Here is a 19,356-nt window from a genome sequence, read left to right on the forward strand (position 1 = left end):
TTTATTCATCCAAATCAGTAATTATTTCCAGACGATATGTTTTATGCCACGTTTTAATATATTTTGGTATCATATAATGTTCTCACATGTTTGAAGAAATGATTGAATTGCTGACCATTATTGTGTTACAAAGTTTTTTTTTTTTTTAACGGATATATTTCTGTTGGGTATATTACATCTTGTGGATTTAGCAGTATTATTTTCTAGAATTTAAAAAATTAGCTTTGATACAGCAATTCCACTTCTAGGAATTTAACCTGAGAAATTATTAAGTTGTAGCTAAAACAATGCTACAAGAATGTTTACCAGGAAGTTATTAACAAAATTGATAACAACATAAATGTCCAACATGAGGGAGTTAACAAAATGAACCATGGTATAGCCTGGGGTGGAGTACTTCTCAGCAACTGAAATTAAATGGCACATTAATATTCATTGATGTGAAAGGACCCTCACAGCATGTTAAGTGTAAAGTGGTAATTACAAAGAAGTGAATGTACAATCCGAATCCTCTTTGAAAAGTGTATTTGACATAGAAAAGAGGTTAAAAGATTCCTTCCAAAGGTGTTTTTACCTTCGTGTTTCGATATTTAAAGAATTTTTTTTAGTTTTGTAAGATGAATGTTTTGAAACATACAGGTGATATGATGTTTATATTTTTCTCTTATCGTAGGGCAATTTATATGAATTTTTGAAACTTACTGGATGGAGAGGATCCAAAGTACTGTATTTTGGCGACCATATATACAGTGACCTGGCGGTGAGGGACCTTTTTTTTCCGTGTATCTTTGTTGATAAAAAGTGATGATGTATTAGTCCCACTTACTAAGAAATATCTCTCTTGTTTACAGTCATTTTTATGCTTTCATAAAAACTAGGAGTAGGCCTTTTTTTAATGTGTTGTTTTTTACAGAACAGAATGGGTCAGGGTCATGAATATAAGTAAATTTTCTGGAAATGATGGAAATGAGTAATTTACTCAAAGCATTTTGTCAGAGCATCTTTCCATTTAAGTAATGGTAAGAAATAAATGCCAGCAATCTTTTTCCTGTTATGTAGGCATCAGAACACGGAAAAAATTCACCACACAATCTCGCAAGCCCCAGCTGTGCTTCTTTCACCAGCAGCCACATCTAAAGAGTATAAAATTGGCGTTTGCATTAAACAGCTGTTACGTGAAAATGAGGCTTTTCATGCCTCTTGACATGATCAGAGGAGTGTCACAGGACTTGAATTATGATTCAATCTGTGATTGGAACAGGATCGAGTTATTCGTCATTAATACCATATTTGGTTCCTTGTAGAATGAATTTATGTTTGTTAAGTGGTCCAAGCTAGGTTCCGCAGTGCGCAGTTATTAGATCCTGAAGCTCACTGTGAGGGGTGGTAAGGAGAGAGTGGTCACTGTTTGTTGCAGCTGATATTTCTGAGTATTTTGACCCACATTGAAAGTTGGCCTTACATCTTACATACATACGTATATGTGTATGTATGTATGTATACACACATACACATGTATATGTACATATATATATATACACACATATGTATCTATCTATCAGCCTATGTCCCTCTTGTGTCTGCCTACCATGGAAGCAGTGGGTTTTTAACTTGGGCTGTGCATTAGGACCTTCTGGGAAGTGTCTTCAGAGTACCCGTGCCTGAACCCCACCGAGGTCTGTGGCATCAGCATTTTGGCATCATGGGTGTTTGTCCCCTGTTCAGCGGGACCTGTAGTCCCTGACCACGTAAGTGCGTGTTTTTGTGAGGCACGTGGATCCGTGGTACTGTGAGGTGACACACGAGGACTTAGCGTTAGGGGCGCACTCACAAAGCCAGGGTTCTCCAACTACGGTCCCTGCGACAGCAGCAGCAGCAGCTCCTGGGAAGAGCTTGTTAGCAATGCACATTCTCGGGCCGCGCCCCAGACCTGCTGAGTCAGAAACTCTAGGGTGCTTTCACAAGCCCTCCATGATAAGCTTTGAAAACCAATGTTGTAAAGCTGTGAGACCAATTCTTTTTTTTTTAGTCATATTTATTTTGTTGTTATTGTTGTTGAGAATATACATAGAAAACATACACCAACAGTTTTCCATGTGCATTTCAGTGATATTGATCATACTCTTTGAGTTGTGCAGCCGCTCTCACCCTCCCTCTCCCCGTAAACTCACTGCCCCCTAAGCTTCCTAGCTAATCTTCCGAATGGCTGTTGTTAATTTGATCTGATATAAATAGTTCTTAAAAGGGCATAATGCTCAAGGCAGAAACTTTTTTATTAGTTAAGCTAAGATATTGTTTGGTTTTAAGATGACTTCAGGGGATATTTTTGGTAAGGTTTAAAGATTATCTCAGGGTGGTAGTCTTAGGGGTTCATCTAGCCTCCATGGCTCCAGAAAGTCTAGAGTCCGTGAGAATTTTAAATTCTGTTCTGAATTTGCTTCCTTTTTGATCAGGATTCTTCTCTATAATCTTTGATCAAAATTTGGAGTAGTGGTATTATTACTGGAAAAAGGCTCTTGCCTCTCACTGGTCAAAAATGAGCAGGTAAGGCATTGCAGAGTTTTCCACACTAGCAAAGCTTTATTGAAGAGGCTTACAAGCGGAGACGAGAAGGGCCTAAAGCAACGCTTACCCCCGTCTCACAGAACAAAAGATCCACCCGTGTTTTTAAAAGTTCTTAGGCAGGAAAAGATTCATGTTTATTCGCAGGCATAGGTGGGGTTTTCCAGCAAGTAGCCCATTTTGGGCAGGGATAGGTTAATGAAGGTGTGCGTGCAGCAGCTTTCTAAGATGGCTCCTGTCCCAGCGTCCTCTGGGATCTGTAGCAGGACTTATTATGGGGTGTTGCACCTGCACAGTCTCTCACTGCCCGAGTTTGATTCCCGGCTGCTGCCCCTCACTGCCCCTGGTGGAAGGTCACACAGTGGTCACAGGTAGATGTTCTGTGCATGTCCGGTTTTATCCAGCTGCTCCTGTAAAACAACTTTAAAGAAGTTTGTGGGCTATTTTCTGATACCCTGCCCCATTGCTCTGGGGAATGGCTTTGTTTCTGCGCCCTGGCCCATTTCCTGTACTTTGTTTACAGATTGGTGGTGGGGGTGGGGGTGAGGGGGGGAATCCAGGGGAGGGGGGACCCTCTCTTCCCTGTCTTAGTAGCCAGGCACCATCCAGTTCTTCTGTTCTGTGAGACCAGTTCTTTAAGCAACGTGTCAGAAATTATGTGGGGCATGAACGTGATCCTTCATAAGAGTCACCTTGGCAATCTGCATACTTCTTCCATTATTGGTGCTGATTCTCAAAATACATTTGAGTGCCCCTTTTGGGATAGATTTGAGAGCCAGTTTGAAGCACAAGAGAAAATTGGTTTTATTGTTATTAATTTATTGTCATGTATTTTAGCTTTAGGCATGTTTCAAATCAATTTTGCCTATTTTCAGAAATCAAATTCACTTTCAAAAGTTTGTCACCATCGGGAATATTTAAAAGAGCGTGCTATAGGTTTTTATGTGTTGTGGGAGAAAGAAATAGACATATTGAAAGGTTTAAAGAAATTGAACCAGTAAAGAAGGGAGGTGTCCTTAGGGCCTACAGGGTGTGGATTCTAGCTTTGGGTGAGTAGCCAGAGTGAACCGTAAGCTAAATTAAATGCTACTTCTCTCCTTAAAACTCCCAAAGGCTTCCTTTCTCACTCAGGGTAAAAGCCTGAGTTTCTATAGTTGCCTTTAAGGCCCTGTATGATCTCACCTCCCCCCAGCCTACCTCTGAAGGCACCTACTGTCCTTGCCCCCCTCTCCTATTCTCCTGTAGGCCCTTGCCTTCTTGTTCCTTGACTCTCCCTCTGTAAATATTCCTGCCCAAGGGCCTTTGCACTTGCTCAGCTCTCCTCCCATATATTTGCATATTTTCTCCCTCCTTCCCTTCAGGTCTCTATTCAAATGTCCTTTTTACTAGCTTGGTCTTCCTAACCACCCAATATTAAATAGTAACCACATTGCCCCCTATTCTTACTCTGCTGGATATTTGTCTACTGAACTTATTACTACCTGCCATTATGGATTTGTTTGCATGTTTATTGTCTGTATTTTCCATGAAGGCAGGGATTTTGCCACTTTGTAGTTATTGCATTATCTAGTGTCTAGAACAGAACCTAGCAAATAGTAGTGCTTGATAAATATTTGTCAGATGAGAAAATGAATGACCATTTAGAATGGTGACTGTATATCTTAGATGTTCCAGGACTTATCTGAGTTCAGACATTCTGGCTGTATGGTGCAGGGTGTTAGACTTCCTGGTCCAGCTTCACAAGGTGGGAGGAGAATCACTGTCAGCATCAACAGCCCAAGGCTGACTCCCGTGAGGTGGATGTCAGACATACCTCCTCTCTCCAACTTTTTTACCAATTCTGACACCAGCTGTCCCTCCCATGGCACTCTGCTTCTCTGCTGAGCTTGATAATTCGTTGAAATGACCACACAGAACTTACAGACCATACTCAGGATTATGGGGTTTATTAGGGAAGTAACAGGTTACGATTCAGGATCAGGAATGACGCAGGATACAGTTCTTCCATCCGGACAGCTTCTCCTTGGCTGTACCCGTAGTTAGGCCTTTCTCTGGCCCTCGGCCTCTCGGCCCCTTGGCCTCTTGGACCCTGGCCTGCTGGGCAAGTGTTAACACAGCTCTTTAGCTCTGCCAGTAAGTGCCTGGGGGTACCCCACTCCTCCAGTAAGCCTCTACCCGAAGGCACTTATCTCCCTTGCTCTGTGGGTCAGTACACCCACGTAGCCACCTTGCTCTGTGGGCTGGGAAGTCCACTGCGCCGTCTGTCAGCTCTGTTGCCACTGTTTCTCTGCCACTGTGTCTTGCTGTCTCGTGCTATCTCCGGTGTTAAGCAGTTCTCTGTTTCCTGGGTCTAGGAGGTTCTCAGTACAGGGACCCTGGGTCCAAAGGACACATTCCACTCCTGGCTCTTCTTTCTTGATGTTAATGAGGTCCCCTCTCTGCTCTGAGATTGGCTCCCTTTTAAGCCTAGTGGAATGGCAAAACTGACCAATCCCCTCATTAGGGTTCCATACACCTTATTTGCTTGGTCCTACCCTCCCCCCTACACAGGGGTGCCATGCACCTTATTTGCATAGTTCCACCTAATCATTTGGTGGGAATTTTAAGACCATGTGTGGCTAGAAGGGCCACATTAAGTAATTCACTGCACTACACTGGCCTATTATTGAATTATGGGATTGTAATATTTGAAATGAAAAATATAACCATGAGGGATTGCAGCCAATGTCACAAAACAATTTGTGTATTAATTTTTTAATGAGAAACTATTTTAGGCTATAAACTTTCACTTTAAACACAATGACTAAACAGGGGGGTGGGGAGTGACCATGCATGTTTGTGATCCATTCCAAGCCTGAGATTCTTTGGTTCCCCTTGACCCACAGGCCCGGGCACATGATAGGTGCTCCATAGAGACCTGTGGATGAACTGAATGAAGTCCTTCCCTGGAGTTTAGGTTAAGCCTCCTTCTGCTCCCAACCTCATTGTTTTTTCAGTCCTCGGCTAATGATTCCAGACCCTGTGTTTCTGCAGGGGCTGTGATTCACAGCCATTATTTCCGGAACTCAAATGTACATGAGGTGAAATGGTCAAAGACTGGGGCTATATTGGTTTTAATTAACCATAATTCATTTAATTCCACTTGGTTAATAACTAACCATTATAGTTGACAAGTAATTAAATGAACACCTGTTGCGTCTGGGAAAAGTAATGAAGTGGTTTGATTCTGTTGAGATTAACGTTGACTGTGATCTTTGTGATCAGGATTTGACCCTAAAGCATGGCTGGCGAACGGGTGCAATTATCCCAGAATTAAGGTCCGAGCTCAAAATCATGAACACGGAGCAGTACATCCAGACCATGACCTGGCTGCAGACCTTGACTGGGCTCTTGGAGCAGATGCAGGTTTGGGAATTTTTTTCTTTCTTTTTTCTTTGAGCTGAAATTCATCCGCTGGTCAAAGTTATTTCAGGTGTTTTTTGTTTAATTGTGGTTAAAAAGTATGAGGCTTATGTCATTCTGCTCTCAACTGGCTGCAAAATAATCATTGTTAGTTGCTATTGAATTGGCCCTGACTCATGGCAACCCCATGTTGTGATTTATAGTGCTTTTTTTTTCTTTCAATACTATTTTATTGTGTTTTTGGTGTAAGTTTACACAGCAAATTAGGTTCCTTTTTGACAATTTCTACAGAAATTGTTTAGCATATGATATTTTTGTTGGCTGATTTTCGGAAGTAAATTGCCAGGCCATTTTTCCTAGTCTGTCTTAGTCTGGAAGCTCCGCCGAAACCTGTTCAATATCATAGCACTCAAGCCTCCAGTGACAGGTAGGTATGGATTCACACGAGGTACATGGGCTGGGAATCGAACTGAGGTCACCTGCATGGAAGGCGAGAATTCTACCACTGAAGCACCTCTACTCCATGCAGAATAGCTACTGGAGTTTTGCCAAATTTCCCCCTGAAAGGACCTTTTAAAATGCTCATTAGAGCCTTTTGGAGAAAGAGTCTTTTGTGAGGCCCCTGTAAATGCAGCGTTTGCTTACAAAATCCACTTCCATACTAAAGCCCTATTGGAAAATTTTCAAGGGAGTGGTGATTCTAGAAACTCTGCCGACGTTTGGGTATAGTCTTGGTTCTACCCTTAGCCTCCTGTGGGACTTCTCTGTTCTGGGCCTCGGTTTCTCCATCTGTAAAGTGAAGGGTTCTGTGGAGTGAGCACTGTCTAGGCACCATGGCTTCCTGGGGACAGCCTCAAAGCCAGTATCAAGTTCCCTGAGTCCAGCCTCAATTTGACTTTGAAGATAATGCCTATAATTGTTGGCTCACTGGAATTCAGTGGCAGCTTTCTCTTTCCATAAGTTATATAGCCAGCTTTGGATAAGTAATGAGGAATGTTGTCTTAGTGGTCATTTCCTGGTCCATGAGAGCAGCTCCTCTCTTGCAGCTGTGGCCCCCTTTCTCTGCTGCCCCTTCCTCCTTCCTAATCTCCAGGGGCACCTTGCCTTCTCACTCAGCATTTCTGGGTCACAGCCATCTTAGCGTGAGTGCCGACTCTCTTGGGATAAGGGGCACAGGTGCTGGCTGTCTTGGCTAACATCCCTGGAACTGTCTGGCCGTGGCTTGTTGCCCACGACCTGCCAGCCTGCTTTGGAAATGGGCAGGGAGCTGCTTGGCCTGCCCCAGCTGGCAGCCATGTGGGGCTGACTGGGTGGTGAGCTCAGGATGAACCACAAGGAGTGGCAGGCCAGGTCCTTGGTAAGGGTGCGTACATTCCAGAGCGTGAGGCTCCGCACGTCCTCCAGGCCCTGTTTCCAGTATATCCTGGCTAGATTGGCTCTGCTGCCTTTTTTTTTTGTAATTTTTTACATATTTTTAAGGTGTTGAATACAAAACATAAAAACAGTAACATGAAGGAAAAGTATCCAGTTAACATTTGTTAAATCATGGATGTCTATGCTTCCAGTATTTTTCTGTATTTTTTAAATTTTTCAAAATTTCAAAATTATCATCTTCAGTAGGTGATGAATTTTTTTTCCCCCACGTTCAAAAATTTATACCAAATTGTTTTGTGACATTGGTTGCAGTCCCTGCAATGTGTCAGCATTCCCCCCCCTTTCTACCCTGGGTTCCCCATGTCCATTTTTCCTGTCCCTTTCTGACACCTCATCTTTGCTTTTGGGCAAGTTTTGCTCATTTGGTCTTGTATACTTGACTGAACTAAGAAGCACGTTCCTCATGTGTATTACTGTTGGTTTTTGTGGCATCTTACAGATTTTACCTTTTCTGTTTTAGTCACATATGTTTTGGAGCCCAAATTTGGTAGTGAGTAATTTGTTGATTTAAAACTCCTAGCTAGGCTGGGTCAGCTGACTGATGCTCAGGTAATCTGCAGCTGCTGGTTGTCCAAGGGCAGCTGATTCCTGGTGGTATAGGTGGTGGTGGTAGTAGGCAAGAAATCCAGATTGCAGCCTCAGTTGATACCATTGTTGTCTAAGCAACAGAGCGCTTTAGCAGGTGACAGCAGTTGAGGTGTTGGGCAGATGTGATAAATAGAAGACTCTTGACTCTATGGCAGGAGCAGATGGTTTGTCTGTTGGGTGTTTTCCTCAGGGTTCTAAGGTTACCCCTGTGATTGTGAATTGCAGGGAGCCCCACCTGTCCCCCGTGATGATGTGCACTTCACTCTGGCTTTGGTGTTTCCATTTAGCCTTGGAGAGAGAACCTTGGAGAGAGATTTGTGAGATCCCATTTGTTAACGTTGTAGGCAGTTGCTATTTTTCCTTTGCTTTTTCTCATACTTTGACCCGCCAGAAAATTCTCTGCTTTTCCTTCAGTTTGAAGTGCTCTACCTTTTTGCCTTTTGTAAAAACAATTACTTTTTTTTCCTCTTCGGTATTTTAAAAGATAATGTAATTACTTTAAGGAAAAAAAAAATTAAACCACTTATAATCCTGCTATCTAGCACAAATTATTTTTAAAAATTCCTTGTTAATTTCCAAATATGTGCCCTACTTTTACATGCTTGCAATTAGTGGATATACTATCATACCTGCTAGTTCCACTTAACTAGCGTTTTTGTGTTTATACATATATATGGTATATGTGATAAAAAAAATTTTTTTTTGATAGTATGTATTAAATATGTTTATACATAGGTAATGTGTGTAATGTATATATTATGTGTATGTATAGTGCACGCATGTATTTTGTTTATGTTGTGTTAGTTGCTTTCGAGCCAATTCTGGGTGGAAACCCCAGGCTCTGCTTGGGATGACTTGTTACAGCCAATAACCAAGAGTCTGAGGTGGGAGAGAAGAAAGGCGCCTTTATTTCATTACACAAGGAAAGGAGCAACCTGGTTTGCTACCTCCAAGACTGCTCGCAGGCAGTTTGGGGAGGTGAACTTTTACAGAGAGCAAACAAGGATGCATGTTCATCATGAATCTTCAGAATTGACCTTCATGCAGGCACTTAGAACTTGGGGATGACTAGGCATTTTCTTTAGGCAAGGATTTGATTGTCCAGTGTGGAGGAAGAGGTTGATTTTCCTTCATTAGCATGTTAAGTCTTCACCCAGAGGTGGGGTGCTCGTATGTATTTTTCACTTAATGAGCCAATAGTTCACTTAAAATGCCAGGATGGCGTTACTTAAAATGCCAGGATGGCGTAGCTTAAACCACTTGAGCCCATCTATGGCCTATTCTGTAATTATCTTGTCAAGGAGAATTTCAGAACAATGCGTGGTCATTTCTACTGGGTGTAGAAGAAGCCAGAGCAGGTGTCTCTTAGAAGGGCTGGGCTCTGAGAATCCCTGCCTCAATAGCGACCCCTTGTGTGCAGAGTAGAACTGCTCCATAGAATTTCAAGGCTGTGACCTTTGAGAAGCAGATTGCCAGGACTTTCTTTCACGGTGCTTCTGGGTGGGTTTGAACCACTGACCTTTTGGCTTGTAGTTGAGCACTTAACCATTTGCGCCACTCGGGGACTCTTATTTTGTTTATATATATATACATTCTGTTTACACATAACCTTTCCTTAATACTTTAATAGCTTCGTAATATTCCATCTTAATTTATTAAACTTTGTTTCTAGTATTGGGTATGTAAAAGTATTTTTAGTGAGGAAGGCAAGATTTCAACTGAGAGTCTAAAAATACAAAAAATAAAAAGTACTTGCGTCTTAGACTTAGAAAAATAAATTCCTCCAGGAGAAGCTGCCCATTAAAAAATTCTCATCACCTAATGAGTTTATTTGGAACCAAAACAGTCTTAGTAATTAGCTTGTGTCCTGCAGGTTCACCGAGACGCCGAGTCACAGCTGGTTTTGCAGGAGTGGAAAAAGGAGAGAAAGGAGATGAGGTAAGAGCAGACTGCTTTGAATGCAGTGAACCCATTGCCTTATTCTGAGTGTGCTCCTCCCACACACCTTCCCCCAGGACCTGCCCAAGCCTACTTTTGAAACATCATTTTTTAGCTCCCAGGTGTAAATCGAGAGTTCACTGGTATCCAGAATCAGCCATCTGCTGGTAGTGATGTGACATTTTCTGGAGGCCAGCGGTGACGTGACCTCTGCCACACCTCCCACCCTGGCCATTTGAATTGTAGGGAGAAGGGGGATGCTCTCCTTATCCTCTGCTCTGCCTGCTTGACTTTCCCAGTGCGGGCAGTGGGGCCAGGCTTTGGTGATGCTGCCAGCATCATGTGGCCATTGGGACGATGTTGGAGGTGGACTCTGAACCCGTAATGAATTCTCAGGGCTTCTATAAACCAGGTGCTTATTAGTAACTATCCTTAGTTAGAAGGCTGTTTCAGGACTGTGCACACATTCAGTCATCAGAATGTTTATTGGTAAAGAAAGCCCAGCTGGCAGGAAAGTCTGGTGGATGTGTGCATATGGGAACAACTGTTCAGAAGAGGCCTTGTTTACATTCATGCTTCACTGAGAAGGATGCATTTTATGTAGACCACATTTGCACAGACATTTCTCCTGGTGTGCTTGGCCCTGCTAGGTGCAGCCTGGACCTGGGCTCTGAGCAGTGGGCAGCCTGCCCCTGGGACTGGGCCGGGGGCCAGGAGGCCATCCCTTGGTGCTACAAAAGACAAAGCTGGGTTTCATTCACTCCTTCTTCCTCCCTCTTGGGGTGTCAGCTATCTGATGTTCATTCTAACCTGATTTGCATTGGTATAAAAATGTTTGGGGAGAGGGTGATGGGGGGAAGGCTTATAATGTGATTTGAATTTGGGCCATGGGCCCTGATAGTCAGCCCTGGGTCCTAAAGCCCAGGGACAGCTCACCTCGAGGAACCTTAGATTATTACATAAGGAAATTGCTCTACCCATCAGAAGTGTAGTTCTGCATTCTAGTCTCTAGCATCTTCACATCTCAATGAGATTTTTTGAGTAAAAGTTTAAAAACCATTGGTGGATGCCACCCACAGACGTACTCCGGTTCTTTAACTTTTCTACTGTTTGGCCGTTGCAACGTCTACTCTCGTAGATGACAGAGGATGACTACTAACTTATGGTTTCTATCACACAGTTGTATAAAGCTTTTTTTTTTTTTTTGGCCACATTTGTACTGATTTACCAGTAGTCAAATAGTATTTATTCATTTTGCTGGAATATTCTGTGCGTAGGGTCCCAGCCATCAGAGGGCGTGCTTGCCATGTGTATGTGTGATGGGGTGTTGATTTATACACACGTGCACGTATGTATAGCTGCAGGAGCTTAGAGCCCTGGGGTGCGTGAAAACCTGGTAAAATGCCAGGGCCCACGCCGCCAGGAGCAGTGAGGTTAGTACCTCAGATGTAAAAGTACTTGAGAGTTTACAATGTGTTTTTATTTCTTTTATCTTACTCAATTCTCATGACAACCTTATAATAAAGGGGGCATTATTTCCATTCTGTGGAAGGGGAAACATTAACTCAGAATTTAGAGACTATCCAGGGACATTGGAAACTATATCTCCCTAAAAACCAAACTAGTTGCCATTGAGTCAGTTCTAAGTCATGGCAGCCCCATGTGTGTCAGAGTAGAACTGTGCTCCATAGGGTTTTCAATGGCTGATTTTTTAGAAGTAGATCGCGGGACTCTGGGTGGACTCAAACCACCCATCTTTTGGTTAGTAGCCATGTGTGTTAACTGTTGTACCAGCCAAGGACTCCGTATCTCCCCATGCTCCCAGAAGCAGCTCCTGCAACCCTTGCTTTGATTTAGAAAATGTGGTGTGCATATTTAGAAGGGCGTGCACCCTGAAATGGAGCCTTGAAATAATGTTCTCTCTGCTGGCAGAAGAGGGAAATGTGATCAGAGCCATTTCCAATGGATAGACGGTGAGACTGTTTTCTTGTTTAGAAGTTAGGCGTGCTTTTTCTTTTGTTTTTGAGCATATACACAGCAAAACACACCAACCATTTCTACAGTTACAATTCAGTGACATTGATTACATTCTTCGAGTTGTACAACGAATCTCACCCTCCTTTTCTGAGTTGTTCCTCCTCCATTAACATAACCTCACTGCCCTCTAGGCTTCCTGTCTGATCTTTTGAGTTGCTGTTGTTAATTTGATCCCATATAGACAGTTCTTAAAAGAGCATAATGTTCAAGGCAGACATTTTTTACTAGTTAAGCTAAACTATTGTTTAGTTTTAAGAAGACTTCAGGGGATATTTTTGTTGTAAGGTCTAAAGATATCTCAGGGTGTTAGTTTCAGGGGTTCATCCAGCCTCTATGGCTCCAGAAAGTTTCGATTCCATGAGAATTTGCAGTTCTGTTCTGCATGTCTACCTTTGATCAGTATTCTATAGAATCTTTGATCAAAACATTCAGTAACGGTAGCCGGGCGCCATCTAGTTCTTCTGGCCTCTTGGTAAAGGAGGCAGTTTTTCCTGGAGGCAGTTAGCCACACAGTCCATCTCCTCCTATTTCTGACTCTCCTTCTTCCCCTGTTGCACCAGGCAAATAGAGACCAATTGTTGTGCCTTGGACGGCTGCTTGCAAGCTTTTAAGACCCCAGGCATTATGCAGCGAACTAGGAGGTAGAACAGAAGCACTAAACACATTATTAGGCCAATTACCTGGGATGTCCCGTGGAACCATGACCCTAAACCTCTAAACCAAGAAACCAAATCCCATGAGCTGTTTGGTTGTACATAGCATAGGCTACTCTTTCTTTCAAACAGTCCTATAAAATAATCAATACACGATTTGAATTTCAATAATTTAAAAACAGACTTTTCCGAATCATTTTCCATTGTTTCATTCTTTTCCTTGCTTCTTCAGAGAAATGACCAAAAGTTTCTTCAATGCCCAGTTTGGAAGCCTGTTCCGCACAGACCAGAACCCAACCTACTTCCTGAGGCGCCTGTCCCGGTTTGCCGACATCTACATGGCGTCTCTGAGCTGCCTCTTGAACTACGATGTCAACCACACCTTCTACCCCAGGAGGACGCCTCTGCAGCACGAACTTCCCGCGTGGGCTGACAGGACCTCCACCTTCAGAGTCCCCCTCCTGCAGGAGGCCCAGGCCAAGTAACCAAGTGTCCAACGGTGGGAAAAGCCAGAATCAATGAGAGCCTCAGATTATTGAGTGGACATGGTGGGGTTGACTTTGTGTGAGTCTGAGTGTTGCTTTCTGAAAAGATACAAGTATGCTTTTTGATATTTCTATTGTACTTTCTGGAGAATACGCCCCAGGTTGTTGAGGCAGGAGCTAGCCGTCCACTGGCCCCGCCTGCCTCTGCACGTCCTGTTAAAATAGGGCTGAAGGGCGAGCTTCATATTGAAACTCTGTATGATTCAGCCTTGTGGTTTGCTAGGAAACTGCAACACATGTCTGCTTTTCTGGGACAGGTGAGCCCTCTTGATGCCGTGTACATGTTCCAGCTGGCTAAGTTTTGAAACTGTTCTTGACTCTTGGGTGGAAAATGTACTGAACACTTGCACGCAGTGTGCCGGGAACCGCAGGGGCATGAAGCAAGCTGTTTGCAGAAAGCTTATAATTTCGTGTGTTCTGCAGTAGCATAATGCTGCAGTAAGTCACAAAGAGGATCTCCAAACAGAAGCTAATTCCCAAATCGTTAGGTACCAAGACTGGCATTCTAGCCTGTTCTTCAAAGCAAACTCAGCCTCCCTGGAAGGACTTAGCGAGAAGGAGCAAGAAAAGCTGCAACTCCATTAACCTCTTGTCTTCAGTGGTCTACTTCTCTCCTACCCTAAGCTGGAAAGGACAGATGTATAATGAGTGTTGGGTGGATTCCCTGTTTTTCCCAGGAATGGAAGGTGAGGACACAAAATCCCTGGTTAAAATCTCTTTCCAGGTAGTGGGGCAGACTTTCTAGAATAAGGCTGCCAGAAACCAGCAGGATCAGAAGAGCCAAAATTTTTGAGGAAGGTCTCCCAGGAGTATATTAAACCTGAAACAGGGACCCAAGTGTTGGTTTAATGTGCTCATTGGAGGAAGGACAATGGAACGTGGCACCTGCTGGGTCATATTGGACTCTTGTTGAAACGTATGGGCTACTGGTGGTCATCGTCTCTGGAGGGAATCACATGGATGCCTGCCTCTCTCTCATGAGTTGTCCAGGGAGCAGAGGTGCTGAGTTCAGTAGGGGGAGGAAGGAGGTGGCCATCGCCTCTTAGCCATCCCCAACCCTCTCTCCCCTTAGATTTTTCTCCTGCAGTGTTTGGGTGGCTTTCTTTGGTGTTTGGCATGTTTAAGATGGTAGGTAATAAAGGTCCTTGAAGTTAAGAGAAAAGAATTAGAGATGATCTTGCTAAGTGAACTTTTTTCCTTCTAGGGACAATACAAGTAGCGTATATTCTTGACCCTGAGGAAGGGTGGCAGATCCCTGAAGGGGCTTCTGGAGAATGCTTGCTCGTTCAGCAGTTTTTACTGTAATGAGTTTATTGTAACCAGCTAGTGACAGAATGCCAGCTTGGCAGTTCATAGGCTACCTGCCAAACACAGAAATTAAACTGGTGAGTTATAGTGCATCTTTTGTAATGCTGCTTGTTACAATGAAATTGTGCAGTGGTATGTTGTTGTGTTTAACTATAATGGTGACGGTGGCCCCTTAGACCCAGATAGGCTCCCTTTTATCCCCTCTAGATTTTGTTGTAAGCAAGATAAGGCGCAGCAATCCATTTGTTTGTCTGTTCCTCAGTGTTTTAAGCAGCAGTGCGTTGGAGAGTGGTGTTCAGTGGGTGAGGGTCAGTGCCCAGAACTTCTTGGTATCAGGGTCCTAAAAAGATGTGCTGGTGCTCTGGGCCTAGAATTTCTGCTTTGGAGCAGCAGAGTGAGGAAGTGGCTTTTTTTTTTTTTTTTTTTAATTCTTGGTTTTTATCTAATCACACTATTCATTGGGTGTCTACTAGGTGCCAGTTGTAGGATGTTCTTTTACTCAGGAGGAAAGTAGAGCTATTTAAAAAACCTGTTTACATGGATGTCTGGGTTAGGTGACCCAAGCCTTGGGGGAGAAATACATTTTTGGGGTAAGAATAGTGAATTTTACTGCCGTTAAGGAGGGTGTCAGCCTCCGGGCGGTTGAGCTTGGCAGTACTGAGATCTGTCATGTGGTGGCCTTGTCTCAGAAGGGTCCACTGAGTGTGTCCCTGGTGGACAGCAAACCATGGCCAGCCACGTGAGTCAGGGCAGCCATTAAGTCTAGCAGGGACAGAGGTGTTCTCCTACTTAGCGACCCAGCTGGGATTTTGGCGCCCTGATCTGGGCATTTCGCTCTCACCAGCTATTGTCTGCTGTGTGCATTGATGAAAGCATATTGGAACATGGGAAATGAATCTATTTTCTACCATTTAAAAAAGCAATTTGGAAAGTGAACGGAATAAAATTAGTTTGCACATTTAACAGATCATCGTCTTTAGCATTGGTTAGATTGATTTTCTAAGAATGATGTGAAAACAAATCCTTAGTCCAGTGGCCAGCCGTGGCAGCTCACCAAGGCTCGTGGTCACCGCGGCAGGCTGCCTTGGAACGGGCCCGCACAGCTGAAGCTTCCTAAAGTTGCGTTTAGAGATGAAACCTGGCTGTAAAAAAAATTTAGGTGTTTGGCTTATAGCTCCTAGTTTCCTCCTAACATTCCCCCCCCCCCTTTTAAATTATCTTCAGCTTCATTTTCTGATGTAACATTAATGCCATGTAATCACCTTTGTTGATCTGAGCACGTTTCAGACTAAATTACTAGTTACTTTGAACGCATTGGCCCTGGTAATTATTGCAAAGGAGAAATGAAAAGTAATTTCCTTTTAGCTAGTTTAGCTTTGGATGAACTAAATGGGTTCTCCTGTCTCCTCCCAAAAGACGTTTTAAGCTGCAGAGAGTGTGCTAACTACTGGAATTGAATTCCACTGTCCCGAATGCTCCTTTGCTGCCAAAGAACCACTTGGGAGCCTTTCATCTAGAACGCTCTAAGACTAAATCTGGCCAGAGGCAAGGTTCCTTGATTGTTCTATTTAAGTACTAAGAGAGCCTATGTTTTACCGTCTTAATTCTGATTTCCAACTTCTCTTTGTCTTTTCTTGCCTTAGCATTTGGGAGCCTGACAAAGTTCAGTTAACCTTTGACATCACTAGTGTGTTAGGGAAAAAAAGCAAGTTTAGTTTCTCTAATGCAGAGTTTGGCAAACTTTCCCTGTAAAGGGCTAGCTAATAAGTATTTTTGACTTTGCTGGCCATTCTCTGTTGCAACTACTCAAGAAAGGGGTATGGCTGAGTTCTGTTCAAACTTTATTTACAAAAACAGGCAGCAGATGGGATTTGGTCCTTGGGCCATCGTGTGCCCTTGCTCTAATGGGTTGTGTTGGTGTCAATGGCAAGAGTTCTCTGCCGAAAGCCTGTAGATGAATAACCTCCTAGCTTGGGTGCAGATAGTGGAAAGAGGTTTTGTAGTTAAATGTGCCACATTCCCTTACAATTTACTTTCTGGGTGTCTTTGCTTGTGGTAAGTATAGCAAAATGTTGTATTTGTGGCACATGGCATAATTGCTTCATTTTGTGTACTTGAGCTGCCAGGCTCAGATACTAGTTGAATATACCTCTTCTGCACCCAGATTCCCCTTCAGGACAGAAGGACTTATTCTCCCAATTGCTGGTTGTGCTGCTGGTCAACCTACTGATCAAACTACTGGCCAACCAGGTCACAGCTGCCAGCCCTCTTTGGGCATTTCCTCTGCTGAAGAGCATTGCCTCCCCAAGGTCACATCCCCTTGCTGGAGCAGCCTGTAAACTTCTGGTTGATGTGGGGGTACAAAGGCCTTGCCTATTCACCCCAACTTGGGACACCTGTCCAGCTCCAGAGCCCCCCATGGGGTCAGCTGAGGCCTCGATATGTCTGCATTACAGCCTGTCTCTTCCCTCTGCCAGTCCTGCTTCCTTTACTCCATTCCCAGGAGCACTTCTGTAAACTTCCTGCACGTGACCTTGGCTGCTTCCCGTGGAACCCAGCTGTAGCAGTGCCTCTGTACTTCTTGAGAGCTGCAGGCTCCAACCCTGACTTAGGAAACTATTTTCTAATTATTTAGTGGAATGATAGATTGTGCCTGTATGAATATCAAGCACAACAAATACAAATTAGGTAGACCACCTGTTTATTCTGAATGTGTATTTGCTATTTATTCTAAATGCTGATTTTATGTATTATGTGGTACTGCTAAATAAAAAGTTTGCATTGTATCAGCCAGTTTATCGTAAGGTAGCTGTTTGGCGCGCTTAAGTCAGTGGCAAAGCCGTATCTGATTCTAATGGCCCCAGAAAAGATCGTCCCTGAGAGAAAGGGTGAAGGATATGGCTCTTTTCTCACTGCTTTCACCTCACCCACCCCCAGGAAGTACACCTCCTTTTTTTTGAGAGTTCGAAGACTGTGTAAGTTGGCTACAGACAGAAAACTTGGTGTGAGCACAGCCTTAGTGGGCAGCAGGTAACCGCCGTGTTCTCCCACAGGGCTGTTTCCTTCCTGAGGACAAGGAGAAACTGATGGTTCACGTGTTCGTAAGCAAATTATCAGGGAAGCCAGAAATTGGAAGCAATGTGTTAATGTTTAAAATATACTGAATTAAGAGTAAATGTTACGAAGTTGGAATTGCTGGGTGGTGCAAACAGTTAACACGCTTGGCTGTTAACCTGAAGGTTGGAGGCTTGAATCTATGCATAGGTGCCTCAGAATTAAGTCCTGGCTATCTACTTGTGAATAATCGGCCACTGATAACCCTCCGGGGCACAGTTCTACTCTGTCCCGCGTGGGATCACCAGGATCTGCAACTGATTTGACAGCAGTTAGTTATGAAGTCAGTTTACTACTGGATTTTGGATATAAATATTTTGAAGAACTTGTTTTTAAAAGTTTAAATGTGTTTCGTTTTTAAATGCTTCAATGTTCTTGACCTCTCATTGTGCTGATATCTTACTCCCTTCTCCCAGAAGCATACCTAGTTAAAAAATGTTTCAGAATTTCTTTGTAACTAGCTCCATGAGGTTGTTTTTTCCCCTCCCAGCTCACAGTCCATATCCCCGTCTTGATAAGGCCTTTGCCGTTAGAGGTGTCCAGCATTGGTAGCCTTGTCATGTCCTCCCACTGTGTCCAGGGTACACCAGCTGGAGGGAACAGGGGGTAATGGTCCATGAGTGCAGCCCTTGTCTTGCTGTCCTCTGGGGTGGGGTCCGTTGACCCCACACTCCTCCAAGCTTCATTTGGTGCACTGCTTTTTCCTCCTGAGGGCCTGCCATGCACCCAGTACTGTTCTAGGAATTGAACACCACAGACAAGGTCTCTGCCCCACGGAGGGCACGTTTGATGGGAGCTCGTTGACTCCTGTCCCAGGGCTCAGAATGGACGGGTATGTTGTCAAGAGTGGGAAGGGTGAAATGGTTATTTCACATCAGTGAACTGGTTACTAACCCAGACAGAGAGCCTGCTGTGAATCTCCTCTTTCATCTGGCTACCCCCAAAACCAAAAACCCACTGCTGTTGAGTTGATTCTGACTCAGTGACCCTACAGGACAGAGTAGAACTGCCCCACAGGGCTTCCAAGGCTATAATCTTTACAGGAGCAGAAAACCCCATCTTACTTCAGGTTTGAACCGCCTACCTTTTTGGTTCACGGCCAAGCACTTTAACCGCTGTGCCACAGGGCTTCTTTCAACTGGCTATAAAAAAACAAACCAAACCCATTGCCGTTGATTCCAACTCATAGCAACCCTATGGGACATATCAAAACTGCCTCATAGGGTTTCCAGGGAGCTCCTGGTGGATTCAAACTGCTGACCTTTTTGTTAGCAACTCTAGCTCTTAACCACTACACCACCAGGGCTTCCTCAACTGGCTATCCAAAAAACCAAAAACCAGACCTGTTGCCAGTGAGTCAATTCTGACTCCTAGCGACCTTGTAGGGCAGAGTAGAACTGCCCCATAGAGTTTCCAAGGAGCGCCTGGCGGATTCGAACTGGTGACCTTTTGGTTAGCAGCCATAGCACTTAACGACTACGCCATAAAAAAAAAAAAAAATAGTGCAGTGAAATTTGTGTCCCATGAGCTTTGGGAACACTGAAGAGGGAGCGGTCAATCATTGGGAGTAGCTGATTGGATGGGCCTGATTGAGCTAAGCCAATCAGGATGACCCTGTCGCTTTGCCTCAGGCAATTAGCATGTGACATTTTCAGACCCCAGGGGAGGTTGGGGGGCGGTTTGCTGTTTTAGGAAAGGCTTGTTTCCTCACTTGTCTGAGCCAGTTTCTGAGAGAGGTTTTCTCTCTTGAGTGGTACTTACATGGATGAGTATGA

At 43.9% G+C, this 19,356-nt stretch overlaps 1 protein-coding gene across 1 annotated transcript in view; it reads left to right on the top strand.

Moving 5' to 3' along the window:
* NT5DC3 (5'-nucleotidase domain containing 3) overlaps window positions 1–18,634 on the top strand; it is a 68,005-nt gene extending 49,371 nt beyond the window's left edge. Inside the window, exons 11-14 of the mRNA XM_003405299.4 lie at window positions 674–760; window positions 5,827–5,967; window positions 9,860–9,924; window positions 12,847–18,634. Coding sequence (XP_003405347.1) covers window positions 674–760; window positions 5,827–5,967; window positions 9,860–9,924; window positions 12,847–13,099 — 546 coding nt within the window. The 3' untranslated portion in view covers window positions 13,100–18,634. The remainder of the gene's footprint in view (window positions 1–673; window positions 761–5,826; window positions 5,968–9,859; window positions 9,925–12,846) is intronic.
* The last annotated feature ends 722 nt before the right edge of the window (window positions 18,635–19,356 follow it).

Source organism: Loxodonta africana, chromosome 4 (assembly GCF_030014295.1).
Source record: "Loxodonta africana isolate mLoxAfr1 chromosome 4, mLoxAfr1.hap2, whole genome shotgun sequence".
NCBI classification, from domain to species: Eukaryota; Metazoa; Chordata; class Mammalia; order Proboscidea; family Elephantidae; genus Loxodonta; species Loxodonta africana.